The 23,288-nt window shown below is 40.6% G+C and overlaps 1 protein-coding gene and 1 long non-coding RNA gene across 2 annotated transcripts; both read left to right on the top strand.

Moving 5' to 3' along the window:
* Positions 1-758: 758 nt before the first annotated feature.
* dap (death-associated protein) lies at positions 759-23,200 on the top strand. The gene is made up of 4 exons (XM_007547916.2): positions 759-995; positions 2,885-2,984; positions 8,855-8,897; positions 21,609-23,200. The coding sequence occupies exons 1-4, from the start codon at positions 941-943 to the stop codon at positions 21,726-21,728; spliced, it is 318 nt and encodes a 105-aa protein (XP_007547978.1). The 5' UTR covers positions 759-940; the 3' UTR covers positions 21,729-23,200.
* LOC107835788 (uncharacterized) lies at positions 12,747-18,707 on the top strand. Its single transcript, XR_001661611.1, has 2 exons — positions 12,747-12,793; positions 18,664-18,707. It is a non-coding gene; the product is annotated as an uncharacterized LOC107835788 (long non-coding RNA).
* Positions 23,201-23,288: the final 88 nt, after the last annotated feature.

Below are 23,288 nucleotides of genomic sequence, written 5' to 3'. Positions count from 1 at the left end.
CCAGCAGGAGAGGCAGGTGAACTGTCTTGCCAAAGGACACATCAATAGAGACAGAAGGGTTGCCGGTTCAATCCCGGCAACCCGGAGTTACAGGAGGAACTCCTTGCTGTCACCCCAATACAGTAAGTTCCGGGATCTTTGTAAATTAGTTTAAAACAGGGCCAAGTTATAAAACGGTAACCTAAGCTACTCAGTACAACTGGCAATCTACTTACATACGATCATCCACATAAACTGAGAAAGAAGATCATTAAACACAGAAACAATCATGAGGCCCATGTTATTGCTAGAGGTCATGCAGAAGTTGGTTAATGTTTGGGATAATGGAGAAAAACATCACTAAATCTCAGAAGATGGTTTTGATATGTTCTAAAAGGACTGGTAGAGTGGTACTATGCAAGCATTGGCTTATAAATTTTATGCTGAATTTACTTTTATATAAATTTGACGAATACACCATTTTCTCATCTCACTTCATAATCATATAATGATTTGTTTTAGTCCCATCAAAAATGTAACATAAGAAAAGGCACTGGTGTGAATATTTAAATGTCACCAAATGAATTTAAAAAAGATGGGATGCAATTGTGTTGAAAACATTGTAGCTATCTTTTTTATTCGGTTTTGTTTTATTTTATTTTTGGGTTTTTGCCATTTTTTTATCTTAAATGGGGGGGAAAAAGTCTTTCATATCGGCGCCTCGATTTGTTTATTTATTTTTTTTTTACAAAGGCACGTACGGCTACACGTCACCGCGCTTTTGCGCGGCGGTTTCACGTGACGTCATCACGCATCATTTCTAAACAATGCTCAGGAAAAAGCCACGTTGACGATACAGACTGAAGCGTAGTGGACAGTTTTTGAGGCAGAATAAAGCAGAGATTCGTTTTGTTTGAACGGTTCGGTCCCTGCCGGCAGCAGACTGCACATCGGAGCAGGCATGTCGTCGCCCCCAAAGGAGAAGGTGGAAACCAAAGGCGGACATCTCCCTGCAGGTAAACTTCCCTGTCTGGTTGTGCTCCCTTTTATTATTATTATTATTAAATGCTTCCCATAGACCCGAGGGCCCGTGTTTCTGCACAGCCTCAAACCAAGAATCACATGATTCCGGATATTACTCAAGCAATCCGTTGTGCTGGCAGCTCTCAGCTCTTCACACATCCAGATTGCGTGCTGTAATGATCTGCCATATTCCTCTGTTTTGCTAATTTCCCTACTTCCTGATTGGCCTAAGATCTTGCAGGATCACCCAGAGTTGGAGCCACCGCAATGAGCAATCACTGCGAAACGTTGCAAATCTTTAAATTGCGGGTCTGAGAAGACATGGATGGCTGCGAGGTAGGCTCAGGGGGAGAAGAAGGGAGGAAAAAAAAAAAAACCAAAACGATAAAGCATACGTGGACAAGAGCAGTGTGGCAGTGGGCCACAGCAGCTGCTGCAACGCTGACCGATATCACAGTAAGATAAAGAATGGCCCTCGGACCCGACCTGTGATCAGTAGGTGCCCCATAAAGGAAATCCAGGTCACAGTGTCTCTGTTATTCACAAACACGCGGGTATTTTAACGTGTTTTTGTTTACAAAAGGTAGCAGTAGTTGAGTTGAAGGGCGAGGTCAAGCTGTCGTGCATTTGCCAGAAATGTAGTGTCTTCTGTCGTTTTAATTTTGGCAACATATAGTTTTTAGATTATCCCAAATTCTTAGGTTGCAAATTTAAATGTAGATACATTAGTGAACTTTTCTAAAGTTGTATTTGATGATAAATTGTTTCATCTAAAAGATGGCTCCTAAAGAATGTTTACATGATGCCAGGATCATAGGGTTAAGACGCTTACGGCGTTTTAAAAAGAATAAAATTCTAGTGAAATGTATTGCCCTTAAGCTAAAGTCTGTGAAAAGTTGCAGCCTACAAAAATAATTAACACTTAATTTAAAAAAGCCATAAAATATTAAATAAGTGATCTCTTAATAGGTAGGTCTAATGTTAGATAATTAAGTGCAACAGTCCCTTTATTCAGTGAAAGAATCACACCCCTCACCATAGAATATTTTGAAAAAAAAATATTTCCAATTTATAAATCTAGACCCTGCATATCAAATCTTTTTTTCTTTCTTTTTTTTAATATTAGGTCCTGAAAACATAAACCATATCTTTGACCTTGAAAATTTTACTTTTCAAGTGTTTTTTTGAATTAAAGCTTCAACACGAAGTCAAAGAAAATACACAGTGAACGAATTTCCAATGTTGATGTTATTGGAACGTCTCGAAACTGAAACGTACAGAAGTTTGTCTCGCTTTCATTTACCAGTCGCAGTTATGCCAGTGACTGCTAATCGTTAAGTTGATTAGCAGTCACTCAACTAGTGAAAGTTAAAGAATCACCAGCAGCAACACAACTTACTGTCTAGTTGAAGTAGAAAAAAAAAAGACATTTTTGCTAATTCTCAAGATGCAGTTCAAGTGACAAACTTCAAAGGTAGGCTTTCAACCCAGTAAAAATCATAAAAATACACAGTTGCGGTTTAAGAGGCTTGTAAAGCAATAGAAAACACAAGTGGACGGCAGCGTTGAGAAACTCGTCTAAATTCTATGCTTCAACCATGATTTATGTGGATATCAATAAATGCTAGACGCACAATTATTCATAAGCTCGCTGTCAGTGTCTGCTTGATAAAACAAGCAGATTGTTTTATCACCTGACGTTGCCGCGTGTGGCTCATGGACATCGGGTTGTACCCGGAATCTACGACAAATGTCAGACTTCAGTTTTGACTAAACCTATCAGTAGCGACGCATTCAGTGTTATTCTGTATTAGACTCCTGCTTGTCGTGGTTAAGTATCGGGGTAATTTTTTTTTGTTTTCTTTGCATGTGTGTGTTGAAGTGAAAGCAGGGGGAATGAGGATAGTGCAGAAACATCAGCCGACTCCTGCGCCAGAGCCGCCTCAGAAAGACGACGACGAGGAGGAGTACGTCAGCAGCAGGTAAGGCAGCTTTTGACGAAACCTGTCAGTAGAAATAGGTGGTTGGTTTGATCTCATTCAAAGGTGCCAACACTAACTTGAAACATTAATCACTGTTTAAAAAAAAAAAAAAAAAGGTTAGTAAAGAAAAATGTAGTCTGTGTTTAATGTTAATGTTATATAGTGACACTCATAACAGCAAAAAAAGAAAAGATTAACAATTTATTTTGCTCACTGTGCCTAGGACTTTTGGAGATGAAGTGAAAGTTCAAGTAAAAAGAACAGGAGTGTAATCGGCGTCAGTGAGGACTGGAACTGGAACGGGCTCAGATCATTTTATTCCTCTGATTACTGTGAGAGCTACATATTCACAACATTAGAAGCAATTCACTTTAGAATTTAGAAGTTCTTTTCTAACTAAAAAAAAACAAAAAAAAACTTAAATTATACTTTTTTTTTTTTTTTTTTCTTTCATCGTAGAGGAAGGTTTTCAGCTTTGTCCGCTAGAAATATGCACAGGAATGGAAAAAAAAAAGTCAGAAGAGATGTGAAAGAAAACAACAAAACAAGGACATACAGATTGCTCTATATAGTGGAACTATGAAGTAATGTATATATGTTCACAGCTTCCTTCTTATGAGATGCTAGTGAATGCATAACAGATTGAGAGGATGTTCAAGCAAGGCATAAATGTGGTGATTTGTAGGTTGGTAATCAAACACAGCGCCTATAATTGCTACCAAGCAATTTAGCAGCTTTCTCTTTTCTATAAGCCGGGCTGTACGCATTGCGCTCCCGAACTCTTTTTTTTTTTTTTTTTTTGCCCTCTTGCTTGCTAATTTAGTAAACAACATGATTACGGCATAATTACTGCATTAACACGAGCAGCCTATTCAGCGGCGACTTTTGTTTGCCGTAACCGGCCTTGGTTTGCGTTTTTTACATCACGCAGAGTCCTTTACGGAGCAACAATCACCGTTCAGCTCCCGCGCCTGCAAAGTTCGGCTTTTGTTGCCTTAAAATGTTTTTTTCCTTTTTGTTGTCTGGTCACAGCTTTCTGTTTGGTAGGAGTTGCTGCATGCCGCTTTTAATCTTCTCCAAAAAAAAAAAAAAAAAAACTCCTCCTGTCTGAGCTTACTCAATATTCATGAGTCCTATAAGCTATGTGCATATTGGTACAGGTGCTGCGTTCGCACAACGTGTTTGTGTGTGTGTGTGTGTGTGTGTGTGTGTTAATGAATGGTGATAAATGGCAAGTGACAAGCACTACACAGCAGAGAGCAGGGTTCAAGAACATTGCCAACTGTTGTGAAATTTTCTGAGGCTGTTCTTCACAGAAGCAGCGTTGCCGACCACTACGCCCCCAACCCCACCCCCGTTCTTAATCCACTGTGGTTGTTCTTTGACTGTTTTTCTGTAAATTAGAGCAAGTGTGTCAGACGGTATTGTCATTGCCTACCTTTTGTCCCAGTTTTCTTTGTAGCAAGACAAGTGGCAAAACAAAAAAAAATAGACATCAGCATGCATGGAAGAGGGAAAAAAAAGAACAAAATTAAGGATACTTTAGCTTCAGAATTCTGACTTTAATGCAGATGGGCACCTGGTTCCAGGCGAACTAACTTTCTCGAGGAAACGTCGTCCACTTTAATTGATTTTCTTACGTGACCGATTAAAGTCGGAATTCTTTTTTTTCCCTTGCGTCTTAAGTGACTCTAATCCTCTTCCATAGTGGCTGGATAGAGAAAGAGAGGAAAAGCAAACTTGAGCGCTCTGTTTCTTTTGTTTGTTTTTTTAACAGCCTGGTAGAGAAGAGGTTGCATTGTAAAAAATGTCAGAAGGAACTTAGTCAAGTCAGGGTGTGGCAGCTTTTCCATTCCTATAAATACATACTTCTTTATTTTTGAGATGCTTGTTCAGAGGGCAAGGACTTATGCCAAGTGTATTAAAAATGTGAGGCTGCCATATGTTGTTGTTTTCCACTTTTAAATTTGCCCTGAACTTGAGATCTTTGGCTAAAAACAGTTTTATTATGATTTTAATGTTAGCAGCTGTTGGTGTTCTTGCTGTAATACAGTTAGTGAAACACTAAGAACTTAATCATTTAGCTTAGGGGGAAAAAAATAAACTTTCTGTGTTCATTCTCACTTCATAATTGAATCAGGCTTAAAAACAATATCAGGTAGGAAATACACTCCTGAATCCCACTGATAGATACTTTATCTTTATTCGCACTTTGAAAAAAAAACAAAAAAAACACCAGTACCGTGGCCACATTTATTACCACATGTTGTAAAGATGTGGAAAATGCCTTCAGTTCAATTCATCCTAGATTGAATATTGAGTTTTTTGGGTTCATAATACATCAAACCGCTGTTGTCGTCAAAGAATCAGAAAAGAAAATCGTTCCTTGAGCCGTGTAAGCAAATTAGACATGTAGTAGATCGTAATCACAGAGGAAGCCCCTCCTGACTCATCTTTTCGCCCAATAAACTCTTCTTGATTTTTCAGCCTTTAAAAAAGGAAACAGAAAAACACAGTATTTGCTTCACTGTGATATGTTTATCTTCTTTTTTTTTTTTTCTTTTTTCTTTTACCTGAAAATGACCTGCTAGCATGTGCCCAGAACATAGGCTGTCACACTGAGAATCATAGAGGAGGTGAGGCGGGGATGGGGGAGCTTCTAGCAGGTGTCTGCACTGTAAATTCTGCGTCAGATGCAGGCAGCGAAGCGTCATAGTCAGGGGAACCCTCTCTGTAACCAATCTAACCGACATGGACGGACAGGCCACAGAGGGAGGAAGAGAGGGATGGATGGATGGATGAGGGATGAGGGATTATGGATGGGAGGAGGATTATTATTATGGCACTGGGAGTGTCGTGAAAATATTGTAGATATAAACGTGGCAGGTAAGTAATGGAGGGGATGGGCTGAAGAGAGGGGGGAGGGGGGAACGCACACAGGAGACCCAGGAGAGAGATCCTGCTTAGAGACTGTCAGATGAATTTGCCACTCAAACACACCAGCAGTAAATCTGCTGCACAGTCGAGCAATGTGTCTTCATTTTGAATATTGGTGAGGCGGTGTAAGAGCTAATCAGGTTTTTTTGTCCACTGTCTGTGGAAATGCTTATTCAGGTGCTTCTGAATAGGCCTGAAAAGATTAATCGTGGTTAATCGATTGTCGATGTAATTGCCAACTAATTTAGCAGTCAATTAATCATTAAGTGGAATATACAGACTCCAAAAAAATAGCATTTTGGTGGGGGAGGGGAAAAAATGACATTCAAGATAAAAACACCATTGTCTGTAAATATATTTTAGTCAAAACCCTTTAAGTGGCATAATTTTAGATTCACCCTGTCCACATTTACTAAAGGAATCCAGATATTGCATTTTAGGGAATAAAATGTTTATTTTCTTATTTAAAACCCCCCCAAAACAATTCATTTATTTATTTACATCTTTTAATGTATTTCTGATATTGCATTTAAAAAAAGACTTAAGTGATTAAATTAAAAGTCTGTAGAGTGTGCAAATTCTTTCATCCGATTAATTGATTAATCACCAGAATAACAGATTAATCGATTACTAAAACGATCGTTGGTTGCAGCCCTACTTGCAAACTTGCATGCAGCAGCTATGATAAAATGTTCAGTTAGTTGACAGCTCATGGTAGGAAAAAAAAAAAAAGTTGCAGGGAGAAAAAGAAGAAAAGATGGGAGGAGGACAAGCAACAGGCATCTGTTTCCAGGGCAACCACCACCTCGCCCACGGCAACAAACTTCCCGCTCTGCTGAAGCAGGGAGAGATGGGTGGGGTGGAGTGGAATGGGCTGGGTGAAGCTGGAGCTTTAATGCTAACAGCAGAGAAGGAGAGAAATACCCAACAATAAACTCATGATCATTTTACCCTTTGTCTTGTTGGTTTAGATTTGCTTTGTGTAGCTCTGTCTCCTTTTCCTTTTTTTTGCCCCCCCGCCCCTCCACCCCTCCTCCTCTCTTCCTCTCTTCCTCTCTTTTGTTGTAAACTCTTCCTCATCGACTGTGACAGTGCAACTCCCTTAATGGATGCAGCACGGCTCTCTGCTGCCCCCTGCAGCCTCGCGCCACTTCAGAAATGCTGCCACGTCTTCCTGGGATCATAAAACCAAAGCCGCAGCAGATTGTGGTCTCCAACTTTCAATGCCTGTCTTCTCTTTCACTCAACTCCTGTTTAATCGCATCGACTGTAAATGAAAAAACAAAAACAAAAAAACACAATGTGATGAGGATCATCTGAAGATTTTTGGAAGGCATTAACTGTGTTTTTTATGTTCTAAAACACCCACTGCCACTCAAGTTTGCGTGCAGTATTTCTGGGATATATACTGCAATTAAAATAGTCTTCTTACGGCTTGATTAGCCCGTTAACATACTGTGCGTGTGTATTATTTTTTTCAGTCAGCTGTCACATTCGTAATGCGAGCATATTCCTTTTGCCCGCCTGCAGTTTAGCTGACACGTTCATTCGCATAAACAAATAGAGTAAGTTGCCAAATAAGCACTTAATTTTTTCTGACAGCACCTGATGTATTCCCCTCAGCTTGAAATGTTTCAGACTCTGAATTTTAGTTTTTCCCCACCGACGCCTCGTGGAGTTTTTTTTTTTTTTTTTTGGATGGGCGAGGGGACATTTATGCTGCTTAAATGCCATGTTTTAGCTAATTGAATTGCTAATAAAGAGACACTCAACTTCACATTTTTGACAAGTGCCAAGCCAGCGCAAGATTTGCGAAATTCCAACATATGCAGCCATTGAGTTTCTGCCAGGAGGTAAATATTCTCATTAATACGAGTAGCAGGAGACTTTTTTTTTCCTTTTTCTTTTTTCTTTTTAATGCCAGGATGTTAATTGCAGAGATCTATGTTAGACCGATGTGAGCGAAACGCTTAGCCGTACAGGAAGTTCAGAGTGATTAAAAACAAGTTGAGTCCATTCCTCCAAGTAAACAGCAGATGCTTTCAGAGGTGCAGAAGTTGTAACTTTTCATCTTTGAGGTTGTTGAAAGGCGAAAGGGAAAACATTTTGTTTGCTGCTGTACTCGGTGTCTTTGAGGGGAGTTTGAAGGTGGCTAACTGTACCCCCGCCGCCGTAAAATTAGACTGCACTCGTTTGTCACACCAAGGTCGATACTCACTTCAGGTTCTGCCTTCCTCCTCCTCATCTTTTTCTCGGCCTCCATCCTTTTCCCCCCTCGGTGTGTGAGCGAGCGCTCCCCTCTCTCCTTCAGCCCGTTCCATCTTCTCTAACAGTCGGTTATTATAAAAGCATTTGGCTCCCTGTTCTCACTGCCAGCTTCCTTTTTCCCCCCAACCCTTCTCTGCCTCACGTTTCCTGCTCCGACCTGCATTTGCACTTCTTTCCTCCCCTGAATGTTTGCCTTTTATCCCCCCCTTCCACCTCTTCCAGTCTTTCATCGCCCTCCTCCTCCTCCTCGTAGCTCTCTCCGTTTCTCTGGTAGGGTTGGTTTTCCCGCTGCTTCTCCTCTCCTGCTCTCCATCTGCAGCCTGTGAAAACCAGCGTTTGGCCAGAATGAATGGGGGCTATTTAAGCTGCTGGCAGGTCCATCCGCTTTGTGACTGCGTGTGTGTGTGTGTGTGTGTGTGTGTGTGTGTGTGTGTGTGTGTGTGTTCGCTGCCAGAGAGTGTAAAACTGCAGGTGTTTGGACAGCTTGGCATGTCCGTATTTTGGCACAGCGTCACAATGGGGTTTTCTGCATCTAGCCGGTGGGCGCGTTTGTGTCTGGAGTAGTTTTACCTGTAACCGTCAGACTTTCTCATATTTACTCATTCCAAAAGCATTTTTCTTAATGAAGCTCTATTTGTTTTTCTTTTTTTTTTTCTTTGTTTTAGCCCTCCGAAGGCCCCGGTGATTGTTTCCGGAGTGGTCACAAAGGTAAGACTTTTTAGTAAAAAACAGAAAGCTGGCTTTCTATCCATTCATCCTCATCTCAGTTTAAATTGGTTCTATTGATGGAACCAAACTATTCAAGCAGTTTGTAGACTTTAGCTGTTATTTATTCTTAGTCCATTACTGCCCTTCCCCTTCCTGCTGCTATACCCTTTTTGCATTCATGGTATTTTTTTCTTTCTTTTTTTTTTAATTAATGCATTCAGAATCTCGTCATGAATCTTATTTTTAATCAACGTTATCGAATGTGAATCTCATATTCTCATTATAGCTGTCTCGCCGGGAGCTGTGTCTTGTCTTTATTGGTGTTTGTGCAATATAAGGTGCAATATTGTCAAGAGAGAAAAAAAAAACAAAAGGAAATAAAATGAATGAAATCCACTCTGACCACCAGCAGGTTTTGAAATGGGCTTCATTCACCTGGTGATTTTATTCTGGGAGAGGAGCGGCACAGGTTAATCGAAAAAGCTCAAAGGTTTTGAGAATCAGAATCTAGAAAAAGTCTAGGATTTAAGGGGAAGCACAGATATTATCAGTCACACTGGATAAAGAGTGTGATCACATGAAGATGCGGCAGCGTCACTAATCTTCTTGCTGCGTAACCAAAGCATGAATTTACTTTTCTGCAACAAAGTTTTTTTCTTCTGCAAATGTTAAACGTTACCGTCTTCCTCATAGCACATACACCTCTGTGTCTGCTGCCTTTGTGTTGTACGTTTTTTCTGCAGAGGTTGCTCTGTTTCTTTATTTCCTTTTGTGTTGGAGTGTCCTTGACAGCCCGGATGGCTCCATTCCCCGCCTTTCCACGTGCCTCTGTCAGACCAGGCGGATTGTTTGCGGAAGATTGCGGTGATATCAGAATGTGGCAGGCATCCCATTTATCCCTCAATCCTCCTCGAGCCTTCCCATTCGCCCCTATCGCTGCCATCAAACCTGCTGGCTAGCCGTGCACAAAGCCCCAGGAAAGCCTTTTAGGGGGCTAAGTGAAACACTTCAGTGTGTGTGTGTTTGGAAAAGTCCACCGCTATGTGTGTGTGTGTGGAGTTTTTTTCTGATTGTGTCCCACAGCTCCGATATGTTTATAGAATGTCGTTCTGCCACTTTCTTTGACGGTTTCTTATATATAGCCTTGATTTTATGTTGAAGGATTTGTACTTGCGTAGCTAATTTGTGCGTTTAATTTGTTTCATCCCCACCCACATCTCTGCATCGACTGGAAAAAGAGTTGAAAGAAAGCTTTGAGAATCAGATGAAAGGAGGAGGACTGTTGGAGGTCAATTCAATCTCCGTCTCTCGCTGTTAGCGGTGGGCTTACCTCTAAATGAATAATACACACATATACACAGTAACACACACACACACACACTGTTAAACTACCGCGCTGCCACGCCAGTAGTACAAACTCGACACTTGCGTATGAAAGGAAAAACATATCTCCGGCAAAGGCTCGGGGAGAAGTTGCAGAGATTTGACTAATGAAATTTCAGTAGTGATAAAATAAGTTTCAAAGAAGAATTTTGGAAAGAGAATTACAAATCTCTAAGAGAGATTAAAAAGAAGAAAAAAACTCGAGAAAAATAAATGAAATGAGGATTTTTGTCATGATTGTATTAAAATGCTGATTAAAATTCTGCGAACAATCACATCCCTGCTTTGATTTAACAATCATGGCCGCCGCCGTGTGCCGAAGTAAGACGCGAGACCTGGTTGCTGTGCAGATCGGTCGTTCTCCTCATACTCTTTGCTCACTTTAGGGAGTTCCTCGGCTTTGTGTGTTTTAGGGGAGAGCTTTAAAAGTGGGTCAAACAATGCACCCACTGTCTGCTGGCAAACACACCTCTAAATAAGTGGTTATGTTGACACAAAGAGGATGTTTAACAAAGCACTCTCTCAAGAGCACTCAGCGTTCCTGTAGGGGATGTTTTGTCTATAATAGTACAGTTTCACGGACATGCACAGTCTTGCACAGCGCTGTTTTTTTTTGTTTTTTTTTTTGTGGTTATTGCCAATAATAGCCAGTAAGCGTTCTCCACTGCCAAACGTAGAAATAAAGTGCAAATGAGTGTCTTATGGTTTCAGTTTGAGCCCTTTGGAGCCATTAAAACAGTTGGGAGACTCCAAAATACTGAAGCCAGCTCTCATGCAAGTTTTATATGCAAGTGTCCCGCAGAGAGTTTAGCCATTCTGTCTGTATCTACAGACGGGGAGGAAGTGAAGTGAGGCAGGAGGTGGCTGGAAGCAAGTTTGACCCTTTCCTGTTGTTGACTTTTTAGTGGTAGAGGTGGGCAGATGGTTAAAAAAAAATATATGTCGGTACCAGGTTGGTATCGGTAGTGGAGTAAGGTCCATGCTTTACCAATCAGACTCCATCCCATTACCAATCAAGCACTGGAAATTGTCGCTTTTGCTCTGCTCTTGCCATGAAAACCGTCAATGTAGTCACAGACAAAGGCATTACACATTTTCTCGTAGAGGGATGTATCCGCTACTCCTGGAGAGAATCAGAGCGTTGGATCTTGAGCTGGAATAAAATGTTNTAGTGTCTTCTGTCGTTTTAATTTTGGCAACATATAGTTTTTAGATTATCCCAAATTCTTAGGTTGCAAATTTAAATGTAGATACATTAGTGAACTTTTCTAAAGTTGTATTTGATGATAAATTGTTTCATCTAAAAGATGGCTCCTAAAGAATGTTTACATGATGCCAGGATCATAGGGTTAAGACGCTTACGGCGTTTTAAAAAGAATAAAATTCTAGTGAAATGTATTTACCCTTAAGCTAAAGTCTGTGAAAAGTTGCAGCCTACAAAAATAATTAACACTTAATTTAAAAAAGCCATAAAATATTAAATAAGTGATCTCTTAATAGGTAGGTCTAATGTTAGATAATTAAGTGCAACAGTCTCTTTATTCAGTGAAAGAATCACACCCCTCACCGTAGAATGTTTTGAAAAAAAAAAATTTCCAATTTATAAATCTAGGCCCTGCATATCAAATCTTTTTTTCTTTCTTTTTTTTAATATTAGGTCCTGAAAACATAAACCATATCTTTGACCTTGAAAATTTTACTTTTCAAGTGTTTTTTTGAATTAAAGCTTCAACACGAAGTCAAAGAAAATACACAGTGAACGAATTTCCAATGTTGATGTTATTGGAACGTCTCGAAACTGAAACGTACAGAAGTTTGTCTCGCTTTCATTTACCAGTCGCAGTTATGCCAGTGACTGCTAATCGTTAAGTTGATTAGCAGTCACTCAACTAGTGAAAGTTAAAGAATCACCAGCAGCAACACAACTTACTGTCTAGTTGAAGTAGAAAAAAAAAAGACATTTTTGCTAATTCTCAAGATGCAGTTCAAGTGATAAACTTGAAAGGTAGGCTTTCAACCCAGTAAAAATCATAAAAATACACAGTTGCGGTTTAAGAGGCTTGTAAAGCAATAGAAAACACAAGTGGACGGCAGCGTTGAGAAACTCGTCTAAATTCTATGCTTCAACCATGATTTATGTGGATATCAATAAATGCTAGACGCACAATTATTCATAAGCTCGCTGTCAGTGTCTGCTTGATAAAACAAGCAGATTGTTTTATCACCTGACGTTGCCGCGTGTGGCTCATGGACGTCGGGTTGTACCCGGAATCTACGACAAATGTCAGACTTCAGTTTTGACAAAACCTATCAGTAGCGACGCATTCAGTGTTATTCTGTATTAGACTCCTGCTTGTCGTGGTTAAGTATCGGGGTAATTTTTTTTTGTTTTCTTTGCATGTGTGTGTTGAAGTGAAAGCAGGGGGAATGAGGATAGTGCAGAAACATCAGCCGACTCCTGCGCCAGAGCCGCCTCAGAAAGACGACGACGAGGAGGAGTACGTCAGCAGCAGGTAAGGCAGCTTTTGACGAAACCTGTCAGTAGAAATAGGTGGTTGGTTTGATCTCATTCAAAGGTGCCAACACTAACTTGAAACATTAATCACTGTTTAAAAAAAAAAAAAAAAAGGTTAGTAAAGAAAAATGTAGTCTGTGTTTAATGTTAATGTTATATAGTGACACTCATAACAGCAAAAAAAGAAAAGATTAACAATTTATTTTGCTCACTGTGCCTAGGACTTTTGGAGATGAAGTGAAAGTTCAAGTAAAAAGAACAGGAGTGTAATCGGCGTCAGTGAGGACTGGAACTGGAACGGGCTCAGATCATTTTATTCCTCTGATTACTGTGAGAGCTACATATTCACAACATTAGAAGCAATTCACTTTAGAATTTAGAAGTTCTTTTCTAACTAAAAAAAAACAAAAAAAAACTTAAATTATACTTTTTTTTTTTTTTTTTTCTTTCATCGTAGAGGAAGGTTTTCAGCTTTGTCCGCTAGAAATATGCACAGGAATGGAAAAAAAAAAGTCAGAAGAGATGTGAAAGAAAACAACAAAACAAGGACATACAGATTGCTCTATATAGTGGAACTATGAAGTAATGTATATATGTTCACAGCTTCCTTCTTATGAGATGCTAGTGAATGCATAACAGATTGAGAGGATGTTCAAGCAAGGCATAAATGTGGTGATTTGTAGGTTGGTAATCAAACACAGCGCCTATAATTGCTACCAAGCAATTTAGCAGCTTTCTCTTTTCTATAAGCCGGGCTGTACGCATTGCGCTCCCGAACTCTTTTTTTTTTTTTTTTTTTGCCCTCTTGCTTGCTAATTTAGTAAACAACATGATTACGGCATAATTACTGCATTAACACGAGCAGCCTATTCAGCGGCGACTTTTGTTTGCCGTAACCGGCCTTGGTTTGCGTTTTTTACATCACGCAGAGTCCTTTACGGAGCAACAATCACCGTTCAGCTCCCGCGCCTGCAAAGTTCGGCTTTTGTTGCCTTAAAATGTTTTTTTCCTTTTTGTTGTCTGGTCACAGCTTTCTGTTTGGTAGGAGTTGCTGCATGCCGCTTTTAATCTTCTCCAAAAAAAAAAAAAAAAAAACTCCTCCTGTCTGAGCTTACTCAATATTCATGAGTCCTATAAGCTATGTGCATATTGGTACAGGTGCTGCGTTCGCACAACGTGTTTGTGTGTGTGTGTGTGTGTGTGTGTGTGTTAATGAATGGTGATAAATGGCAAGTGACAAGCACTACACAGCAGAGAGCAGGGTTCAAGAACATTGCCAACTGTTGTGAAATTTTCTGAGGCTGTTCTTCACAGAAGCAGCGTTGCCGACCACTACGCCCCCAACCCCACCCCCGTTCTTAATCCACTGTGGTTGTTCTTTGACTGTTTTTCTGTAAATTAGAGCAAGTGTGTCAGACGGTATTGTCATTGCCTACCTTTTGTCCCAGTTTTCTTTGTAGCAAGACAAGTGGCAAAACAAAAAAAAATAGACATCAGCATGCATGGAAGAGGGAAAAAAAAGAACAAAATTAAGGATACTTTAGCTTCAGAATTCTGACTTTAATGCAGATGGGCACCTGGTTCCAGGCGAACTAACTTTCTCGAGGAAACGTCGTCCACTTTAATTGATTTTCTTACGTGACCGATTAAAGTCGGAATTCTTTTTTTTCCCTTGCGTCTTAAGTGACTCTAATCCTCTTCCATAGTGGCTGGATAGAGAAAGAGAGGAAAAGCAAACTTGAGCGCTCTGTTTCTTTTGTTTGTTTTTTTAACAGCCTGGTAGAGAAGAGGTTGCATTGTAAAAAATGTCAGAAGGAACTTAGTCAAGTCAGGGTGTGGCAGCTTTTCCATTCCTATAAATACATACTTCTTTATTTTTGAGATGCTTGTTCAGAGGGCAAGGACTTATGCCAAGTGTATTAAAAATGTGAGGCTGCCATATGTTGTTGTTTTCCACTTTTAAATTTGCCCTGAACTTGAGATCTTTGGCTAAAAACAGTTTTATTATGATTTTAATGTTAGCAGCTGTTGGTGTTCTTGCTGTAATACAGTTAGTGAAACACTAAGAACTTAATCATTTAGCTTAGGGGGAAAAAAATAAACTTTCTGTGTTCATTCTCACTTCATAATTGAATCAGGCTTAAAAACAATATCAGGTAGGAAATACACTCCTGAATCCCACTGATAGATACTTTATCTTTATTCGCACTTTGAAAAAAAAACAAAAAAAACACCAGTACCGTGGCCACATTTATTACCACATGTTGTAAAGATGTGGAAAATGCCTTCAGTTCAATTCATCCTAGATTGAATATTGAGTTTTTTGGGTTCATAATACATCAAACCGCTGTTGTCGTCAAAGAATCAGAAAAGAAAATCGTTCCTTGAGCCGTGTAAGCAAATTAGACATGTAGTAGATCGTAATCACAGAGGAAGCCCCTCCTGACTCATCTTTTCGCCCAATAAACTCTTCTTGATTTTTCAGCCTTTAAAAAAGGAAACAGAAAAACACAGTATTTGCTTCACTGTGATATGTTTATCTTCTTTTTTTTTTTTTCTTTTTTCTTTTACCTGAAAATGACCTGCTAGCATGTGCCCAGAACATAGGCTGTCACACTGAGAATCATAGAGGAGGTGAGGCGGGGATGGGGGAGCTTCTAGCAGGTGTCTGCACTGTAAATTCTGCGTCAGATGCAGGCAGCGAAGCGTCATAGTCAGGGGAACCCTCTCTGTAACCAATCTAACCGACATGGACGGACAGGCCACAGAGGGAGGAAGAGAGGGATGGATGGATGGATGAGGGATGAGGGATTATGGATGGGAGGAGGATTATTATTATGGCACTGGGAGTGTCGTGAAAATATTGTAGATATAAACGTGGCAGGTAAGTAATGGAGGGGATGGGCTGAAGAGAGGGGGGAGGGGGGAACGCACACAGGAGACCCAGGAGAGAGATCCTGCTTAGAGACTGTCAGATGAATTTGCCACTCAAACACACCAGCAGTAAATCTGCTGCACAGTCGAGCAATGTGTCTTCATTTTGAATATTGGTGAGGCGGTGTAAGAGCTAATCAGGTTTTTTTGTCCACTGTCTGTGGAAATGCTTATTCAGGTGCTTCTGAATAGGCCTGAAAAGATTAATCGTGGTTAATCGATTGTCGATGTAATTGCCAACTAATTTAGCAGTCAATTAATCATTAAGTGGAATATACAGACTCCAAAAAAATAGCATTTTGGTGGGGGAGGGGAAAAAATGACATTCAAGATAAAAACACCATTGTCTGTAAATATATTTTAGTCAAAACCCTTTAAGTGGCATAATTTTAGATTCACCCTGTCCACATTTACTAAAGGAATCCAGATATTGCATTTTAGGGAATAAAATGTTTATTTTCTTATTTAAAACCCCCCCAAAACAATTCATTTATTTATTTACATCTTTTAATGTATTTCTGATATTGCATTTAAAAAAAGACTTAAGTGATTAAATTAAAAGTCTGTAGAGTGTGCAAATTCTTTCATCCGATTAATTGATTAATCACCAGAATAACAGATTAATCGATTACTAAAACGATCGTTGGTTGCAGCCCTACTTGCAAACTTGCATGCAGCAGCTATGATAAAATGTTCAGTTAGTTGACAGCTCATGGTAGGAAAAAAAAAAAAAGTTGCAGGGAGAAAAAGAAGAAAAGATGGGAGGAGGACAAGCAACAGGCATCTGTTTCCAGGGCAACCACCACCTCGCCCACGGCAACAAACTTCCCGCTCTGCTGAAGCAGGGAGAGATGGGTGGGGTGGAGTGGAATGGGCTGGGTGAAGCTGGAGCTTTAATGCTAACAGCAGAGAAGGAGAGAAATACCCAACAATAAACTCATGATCATTTTACCCTTTGTCTTGTTGGTTTAGATTTGCTTTGTGTAGCTCTGTCTCCTTTTCCTTTTTTTTGCCCCCCCGCCCCTCCACCCCTCCTCCTCTCTTCCTCTCTTCCTCTCTTTTGTTGTAAACTCTTCCTCATCGACTGTGACAGTGCAACTCCCTTAATGGATGCAGCACGGCTCTCTGCTGCCCCCTGCAGCCTCGCGCCACTTCAGAAATGCTGCCACGTCTTCCTGGGATCATAAAACCAAAGCCGCAGCAGATTGTGGTCTCCAACTTTCAATGCCTGTCTTCTCTTTCACTCAACTCCTGTTTAATCGCATCGACTGTAAATGAAAAAACAAAAACAAAAAAACACAATGTGATGAGGATCATCTGAAGATTTTTGGAAGGCATTAACTGTGTTTTTTATGTTCTAAAACACCCACTGCCACTCAAGTTTGCGTGCAGTATTTCTGGGATATATACTGCAATTAAAATAGTCTTCTTACGGCTTGATTAGCCCGTTAACATACTGTGCGTGTGTATTATTTTTTTCAGTCAGCTGTCACATTCGTAATGCGAGCATATTCCTTTTGCCCGCCTGCAGTTTAGCTGACACGTTCATTCGCATAAACAAATAGAGTAAGTTGCCAAATAAGCACTTAATTTTTTCTGACAGCACCTGATGTATTCCCCTCAGCTTGAAATGTTTCAGACTCTGAATTTTAGTTTTTCCCCACCGACGCCTCGTGGAGTTTTTTTTTTTTTTTTTTGGATGGGCGAGGGGACATTTATGCTGCTTAAATGCCATGTTTTAGCTAATTGAATTGCTAATAAAGAGACACTCAACTTCACATTTTTGACAAGTGCCAAGCCAGCGCAAGATTTGCGAAATTCCAACATATGCAGCCATTGAGTTTCTGCCAGGAGGTAAATATTCTCATTAATACGAGTAGCAGGAGACTTTTTTTTTCCTTTTTCTTTTTTCTTTTTAATGCCAGGATGTTAATTGCAGAGATCTATGTTAGACCGATGTGAGCGAAACGCTTAGCCGTACAGGAAGTTCAGAGTGATTAAAAACAAGTTGAGTCCATTCCTCCAAGTAAACAGCAGATGCTTTCAGAGGTGCAGAAGTTGTAACTTTTCATCTTTGAGGTTGTTGAAAGGCGAAAGGGAAAACATTTTGTTTGCTGCTGTACTCGGTGTCTTTGAGGGGAGTTTGAAGGTGGCTAACTGTACCCCCGCCGCCGTAAAATTAGACTGCACTCGTTTGTCACACCAAGGTCGATACTCACTTCAGGTTCTGCCTTCCTCCTCCTCATCTTTTTCTCGGCCTCCATCCTTTTCCCCCCTCGGTGTGTGAGCGAGCGCTCCCCTCTCTCCTTCAGCCCGTTCCATCTTCTCTAACAGTCGGTTATTATAAAAGCATTTGGCTCCCTGTTCTCACTGCCAGCTTCCTTTTTCCCCCCAACCCTTCTCTGCCTCACGTTTCCTGCTCCGACCTGCATTTGCACTTCTTTCCTCCCCTGAATGTTTGCCTTTTATCCCCCCCTTCCACCTCTTCCAGTCTTTCATCGCCCTCCTCCTCCTCCTCGTAGCTCTCTCCGTTTCTCTGGTAGGGTTGGTTTTCCCGCTGCTTCTCCTCTCCTGCTCTCCATCTGCAGCCTGTGAAAACCAGCGTTTGGCCAGAATGAATGGGGGCTATTTAAGCTGCTGGCAGGTCCATCCGCTTTGTGACTGCGTGTGTGTGTGTGTGTGTGTGTGTGTGTGTGTGTGTGTGTGTGTGTGTTCGCTGCCAGAGAGTGTAAAACTGCAGGTGTTTGGACAGCTTGGCATGTCCGTATTTTGGCACAGCGTCACAATGGGGTTTTCTGCATCTAGCCGGTGGGCGCGTTTGTGTCTGGAGTAGTTTTACCTGTAACCGTCAGACTTTCTCATATTTACTCATTCCAAAAGCATTTTTCTTAATGAAGCTCTATTTGTTTTTCTTTTTTTTTTTCTTTGTTTTAGCCCTCCGAAGGCCCCGGTGATTGTTTCCGGAGTGGTCACAAAGGTAAGACTTTTTAGTAAAAAACAGAAAGCTGGCTTTCTATCCATTCATCCTCATCTCAGTTTAAATTGGTTCTATTGATGGAACCAAACTATTCAAGCAGTTTGTAGACTTTAGCTGTTATTTATTCTTAGTCCATTACTGCCCTTCCCCTTCCTGCTGCTATACCCTTTTTGCATTCATGGTATTTTTTTCTTTCTTTTTTTTTTAATTAATGCATTCAGAATCTCGTCATGAATCTTATTTTTAATCAACGTTATCGAATGTGAATCTCATATTCTCATTATAGCTGTCTCGCCGGGAGCTGTGTCTTGTCTTTATTGGTGTTTGTGCAATATAAGGTGCAATATTGTCAAGAGAGAAAAAAAAAACAAAAGGAAATAAAATGAATGAAATCCACTCTGACCACCAGCAGGTTTTGAAATGGGCTTCATTCACCTGGTGATTTTATTCTGGGAGAGGAGCGGCACAGGTTAATCGAAAAAGCTCAAAGGTTTTGAGAATCAGAATCTAGAAAAAGTCTAGGATTTAAGGGGAAGCACAGATATTATCAGTCACACTGGATAAAGAGTGTGATCACATGAAGATGCGGCAGCGTCACTAATCTTCTTGCTGCGTAACCAAAGCATGAATTTACTTTTCTGCAACAAAGTTTTTTTCTTCTGCAAATGTTAAACGTTACCGTCTTCCTCATAGCACATACACCTCTGTGTCTGCTGCCTTTGTGTTGTACGTTTTTTCTGCAGAGGTTGCTCTGTTTCTTTATTTCCTTTTGTGTTGGAGTGTCCTTGACAGCCCGGATGGCTCCATTCCCCGCCTTTCCACGTGCCTCTGTCAGACCAGGCGGATTGTTTGCGGAAGATTGCGGTGATATCAGAATGTGGCAGGCATCCCATTTATCCCTCAATCCTCCTCGAGCCTTCCCATTCGCCCCTATCGCTGCCATCAAACCTGCTGGCTAGCCGTGCACAAAGCCCCAGGAAAGCCTTTTAGGGGGCTAAGTGAAACACTTCAGTGTGTGTGTGTTTGGAAAAGTCCACCGCTATGTGTGTGTGTGTGGAGTTTTTTTCTGATTGTGTCCCACAGCTCCGATATGTTTATAGAATGTCGTTCTGCCACTTTCTTTGACGGTTTCTTATATATAGCCTTGATTTTATGTTGAAGGATTTGTACTTACGTAGCTAATTTGTGCATTTAATTTGTTTCATCCCCACCCACATCTCTGCATCGACTGGAAAAAGAGTTGAAAGAAAGCTTTGAGAATCAGATGAAAGGAGGAGGACTGTTGGAGGTCAATTCAATCTCCGTCTCTCGCTGTTAGCGGTGGGCTTACCTCTAAATGAATAATACACACATATACACAGTAACACACACACACACACACTGTTAAACTACCGCGCTGCCACGCCAGTAGTACAAACTCGACACTTGCGTATGAAAGGAAAAACATATCTCCGGCAAAGGCTCGGGGAGAAGTTGCAGAGATTTGACTAATGAAATTTCAGTAGTGATAAAATAAGTTTCAAAGAAGAATTTTGGAAAGAGAATTACAAATCTCTAAGAGAGATTAAAAAGAAGAAAAAAACTCGAGAAAAATAAATGAAATGAGGATTTTTGTCATGATTGTATTAAAATGCTGATTAAAATTCTGCGAACAATCACATCCCTGCTTTGATTTAACAATCATGGCCGCCGCCGTGTGCCGAAGTAAGACGCGAGACCTGGTTGCTGTGCAGATCGGTCGTTCTCCTCATACTCTTTGCTCACTTTAGGGAGTTCCTCGGCTTTGTGTGTTTTAGGGGAGAGCTTTAAAAGTGGGTCAAACAATGCACCCACTGTCTGCTGGCAAACACACCTCTAAATAAGTGGTTATGTTGACACAAAGAGGATGTTTAACAAAGCACTCTCTCAAGAGCACTCAGCGTTCCTGTAGGGGATGTTTTGTCTATAATAGTACAGTTTCACGGACATGCACAGTCTTGCACAGCGCTGTTTTTTTTTGTTTTTTTTTTTGTGGTTATTGCCAATAATAGCCAGTAAGCGTTCTCCACTGCCAAACGTAGAAATAAAGTGCAAATGAGTGTCTTATGGTTTCAGTTTGAGCCCTTTGGAGCCATTAAAACAGTTGGGAGACTCCAAAATACTGAACCCAGCTCTCATGCAAGTTTTATATGCAAGTGTCCCGCAGAGAGTTTAGCCATTCTGTCTGTATCTACAGACGGGGAGGAAGTGAAGTGAGGCAGGAGGTGGCTGGAAGCAAGTTTGACCCTTTCCTGTTGTTGACTTTTTAGTGGTAGAGGTGGGCAGATGGTTAAAAAAAAATATATGTCGGTACCAGGTTGGTATCGGTAGTGGAGTAAGAGTCATGCTTTACCAATCAGACTCCATCCCATTACCAATCAAGCACTGGAAATTGTCGCTTTTGCTCTGCTCTTGCCATGAAAACCGTCAATGTAGTCACAGACAAAGGCATTACACATTTTCTCGTAGAGGGATGTATCCGCTACTCCTGGAGAGAATCAGAGCGTTGGATCTTGAGCTGGAATAAAATGTTTGTACCCATTTTGGAATATTTTTTTATTTTTTTCTCCCCCATTTAGATTCTATGCACCACAAATCTGGAACAAACTTCCGAAAAGCTGCAAAGGGGCTCAAAAGGTTAAAAATCCACCTGTTTAGAGCCGCCTTTGGTTACCTGTAATCAGAACATTGATCCATATATCTGATGTGTATTTGCTTGATAATTTCGATGATGGCATTTGATTAAATGTAATGTCTGGTGCTTGTTTCAGTGTTTTCACGGAGTGAAACACTTTGCCTTGCCTTGTTCCTGAAATGTGCTGTACAAATAAACTTGACTTTCTTCAGTTTTGAGTGCATCGCTGACTGACCGTGTTGTTTCCAGGGCGATAAAGACTTCACGCCCGCAGCGGCTCAGGTGGCCCACCAGAAGCCCCAGCCTGGTGTCCCCAAGCTGCCCCCCGCGCAGCACATCAACCAGCACATCCACCAGCCCCGCAAGTGAGCGGGACCAGCGGGGCTCCAGCGGCTCTGCTTTTACTCCACCAGCCAGCCTTCCCAATGGAACACATAGGATGAAGATGGTTCCCAACCGGGTGCACAAACCTCTGCTAAATGATACCAGTAATTTTTTTTGTTTTGTTTTTGTTTCGTTTTAATTTGCTTCCTGCTTTACATATCGAGAAATATTTCAGCAGCTGATGCCACATGTCAGTGCAAGTATCGTAGAAGTCCTGCTTGTACCCTGCTGCGTCGGTGCTGCACTACTGTTTCTGCACTTTCATGACCTGACCTCTCCTTCGCAGGGATTGTTCAATCGCTCATCAGTCTTAACTTGAAATAAACCGAGCTCTTCTAGCAGCAGTGGGGGGGAAGGGGAAAAAAAAACTGAATGATCGTGGGTTTAGCTCTCTTTGAGCTAAAACGGCCAATCACAACCGAGCAAAACCCAACAGGTCAGCGGAGCCTCGGCTCCAGGATTTCCTCCAGTAAACCATATAGACCAAACAAATGAATGCAACACGTCACGTCGTCACAGTTTAACTGCAGAGCCAACCAGCGTATCAAAGATAAACAGAGAAAGTCAAACTAATTACTGTATAATAGACAGTATTAACCTATCAGAGCATGTGCAAGCAATTTAAGCGCATTATGTTTGTTCCTGTGTGCCATTTTAATGCAAGAAATCATAGAAAGTGGTGTAGTAGATCGCAAATTTGAGCAAGAACTTAAAATCAACATTGATGCTATGTACTGCTTCTTTGTTTAAAGAAAAAAAGCATAATATCTCTGATATCTTAGCATTTGTAGCTGTTGGACCATCACAAAGCCCATTAGGCTTATTCCCATTTAATTATTTCTTACTATTCCTTTATAAACGAGTTTCAACGTCTGTGTTAAATGACGTCTATTTAATCCATGGTGCAGTGGAAATGATGCCAAAAAACCTGAAGAAAACTTCAGCTTCTGGGAAACAACTGAAGGATGCTTTGTGTTTGGTCTAAACAACAAATAAGCCGTTTATTGAATACAGAGATGGACTATCGGGTTAAGGTGATAATGTGCTAACATTAGGATAATTACACAACATTCCACGCGTCAGTTTGCTAAGAGAATTTGTTTGGGCTTCAGCATAGGGATTTATTTGCATATCAGCAACAGAAACCCCATAATTCATATTTAAAAAATAAAACCAAATCACTGCATTTTTTTTTAAATTGCTCATCTTCTTACAATTCAAATCAGTTGATGCAACACTAATTTTCAGGTTTTCAGGAGACAAAAAAAAGTATCTTATGAAGAAATCATTATCTGTGTTCATGTAATTAAATTGAAAAGGTTTCAGTTTTGTTCTGTGCTTCTTTTTTTTTTAAGTGAATCACTTTAAATGTTAAAATCTTGAGTCATTGAAGTGGACTTGGGTGTTAGGTGTGGTTGTCGTAGTAAATAAAGGTTTAAAATATCTTGAACGAAACCTACTTCAGCTCAGCTGGTTTTTATTTATCTGCAACACGGTGAAAACTTTTCACAACTCGGGCCACAGATATGAGGGGCCGTTTAGGAC

The sequence above is a fragment of the Poecilia formosa genome, unplaced genomic scaffold (genome assembly GCF_000485575.1).
Source record: "Poecilia formosa unplaced genomic scaffold, Poecilia_formosa-5.1.2 Scaffold22, whole genome shotgun sequence".
NCBI lineage: Eukaryota > Metazoa > Chordata > Actinopteri > Cyprinodontiformes > Poeciliidae > Poecilia > Poecilia formosa.
This window is presented reverse-complemented; position numbering and strand designations above follow the sequence as displayed.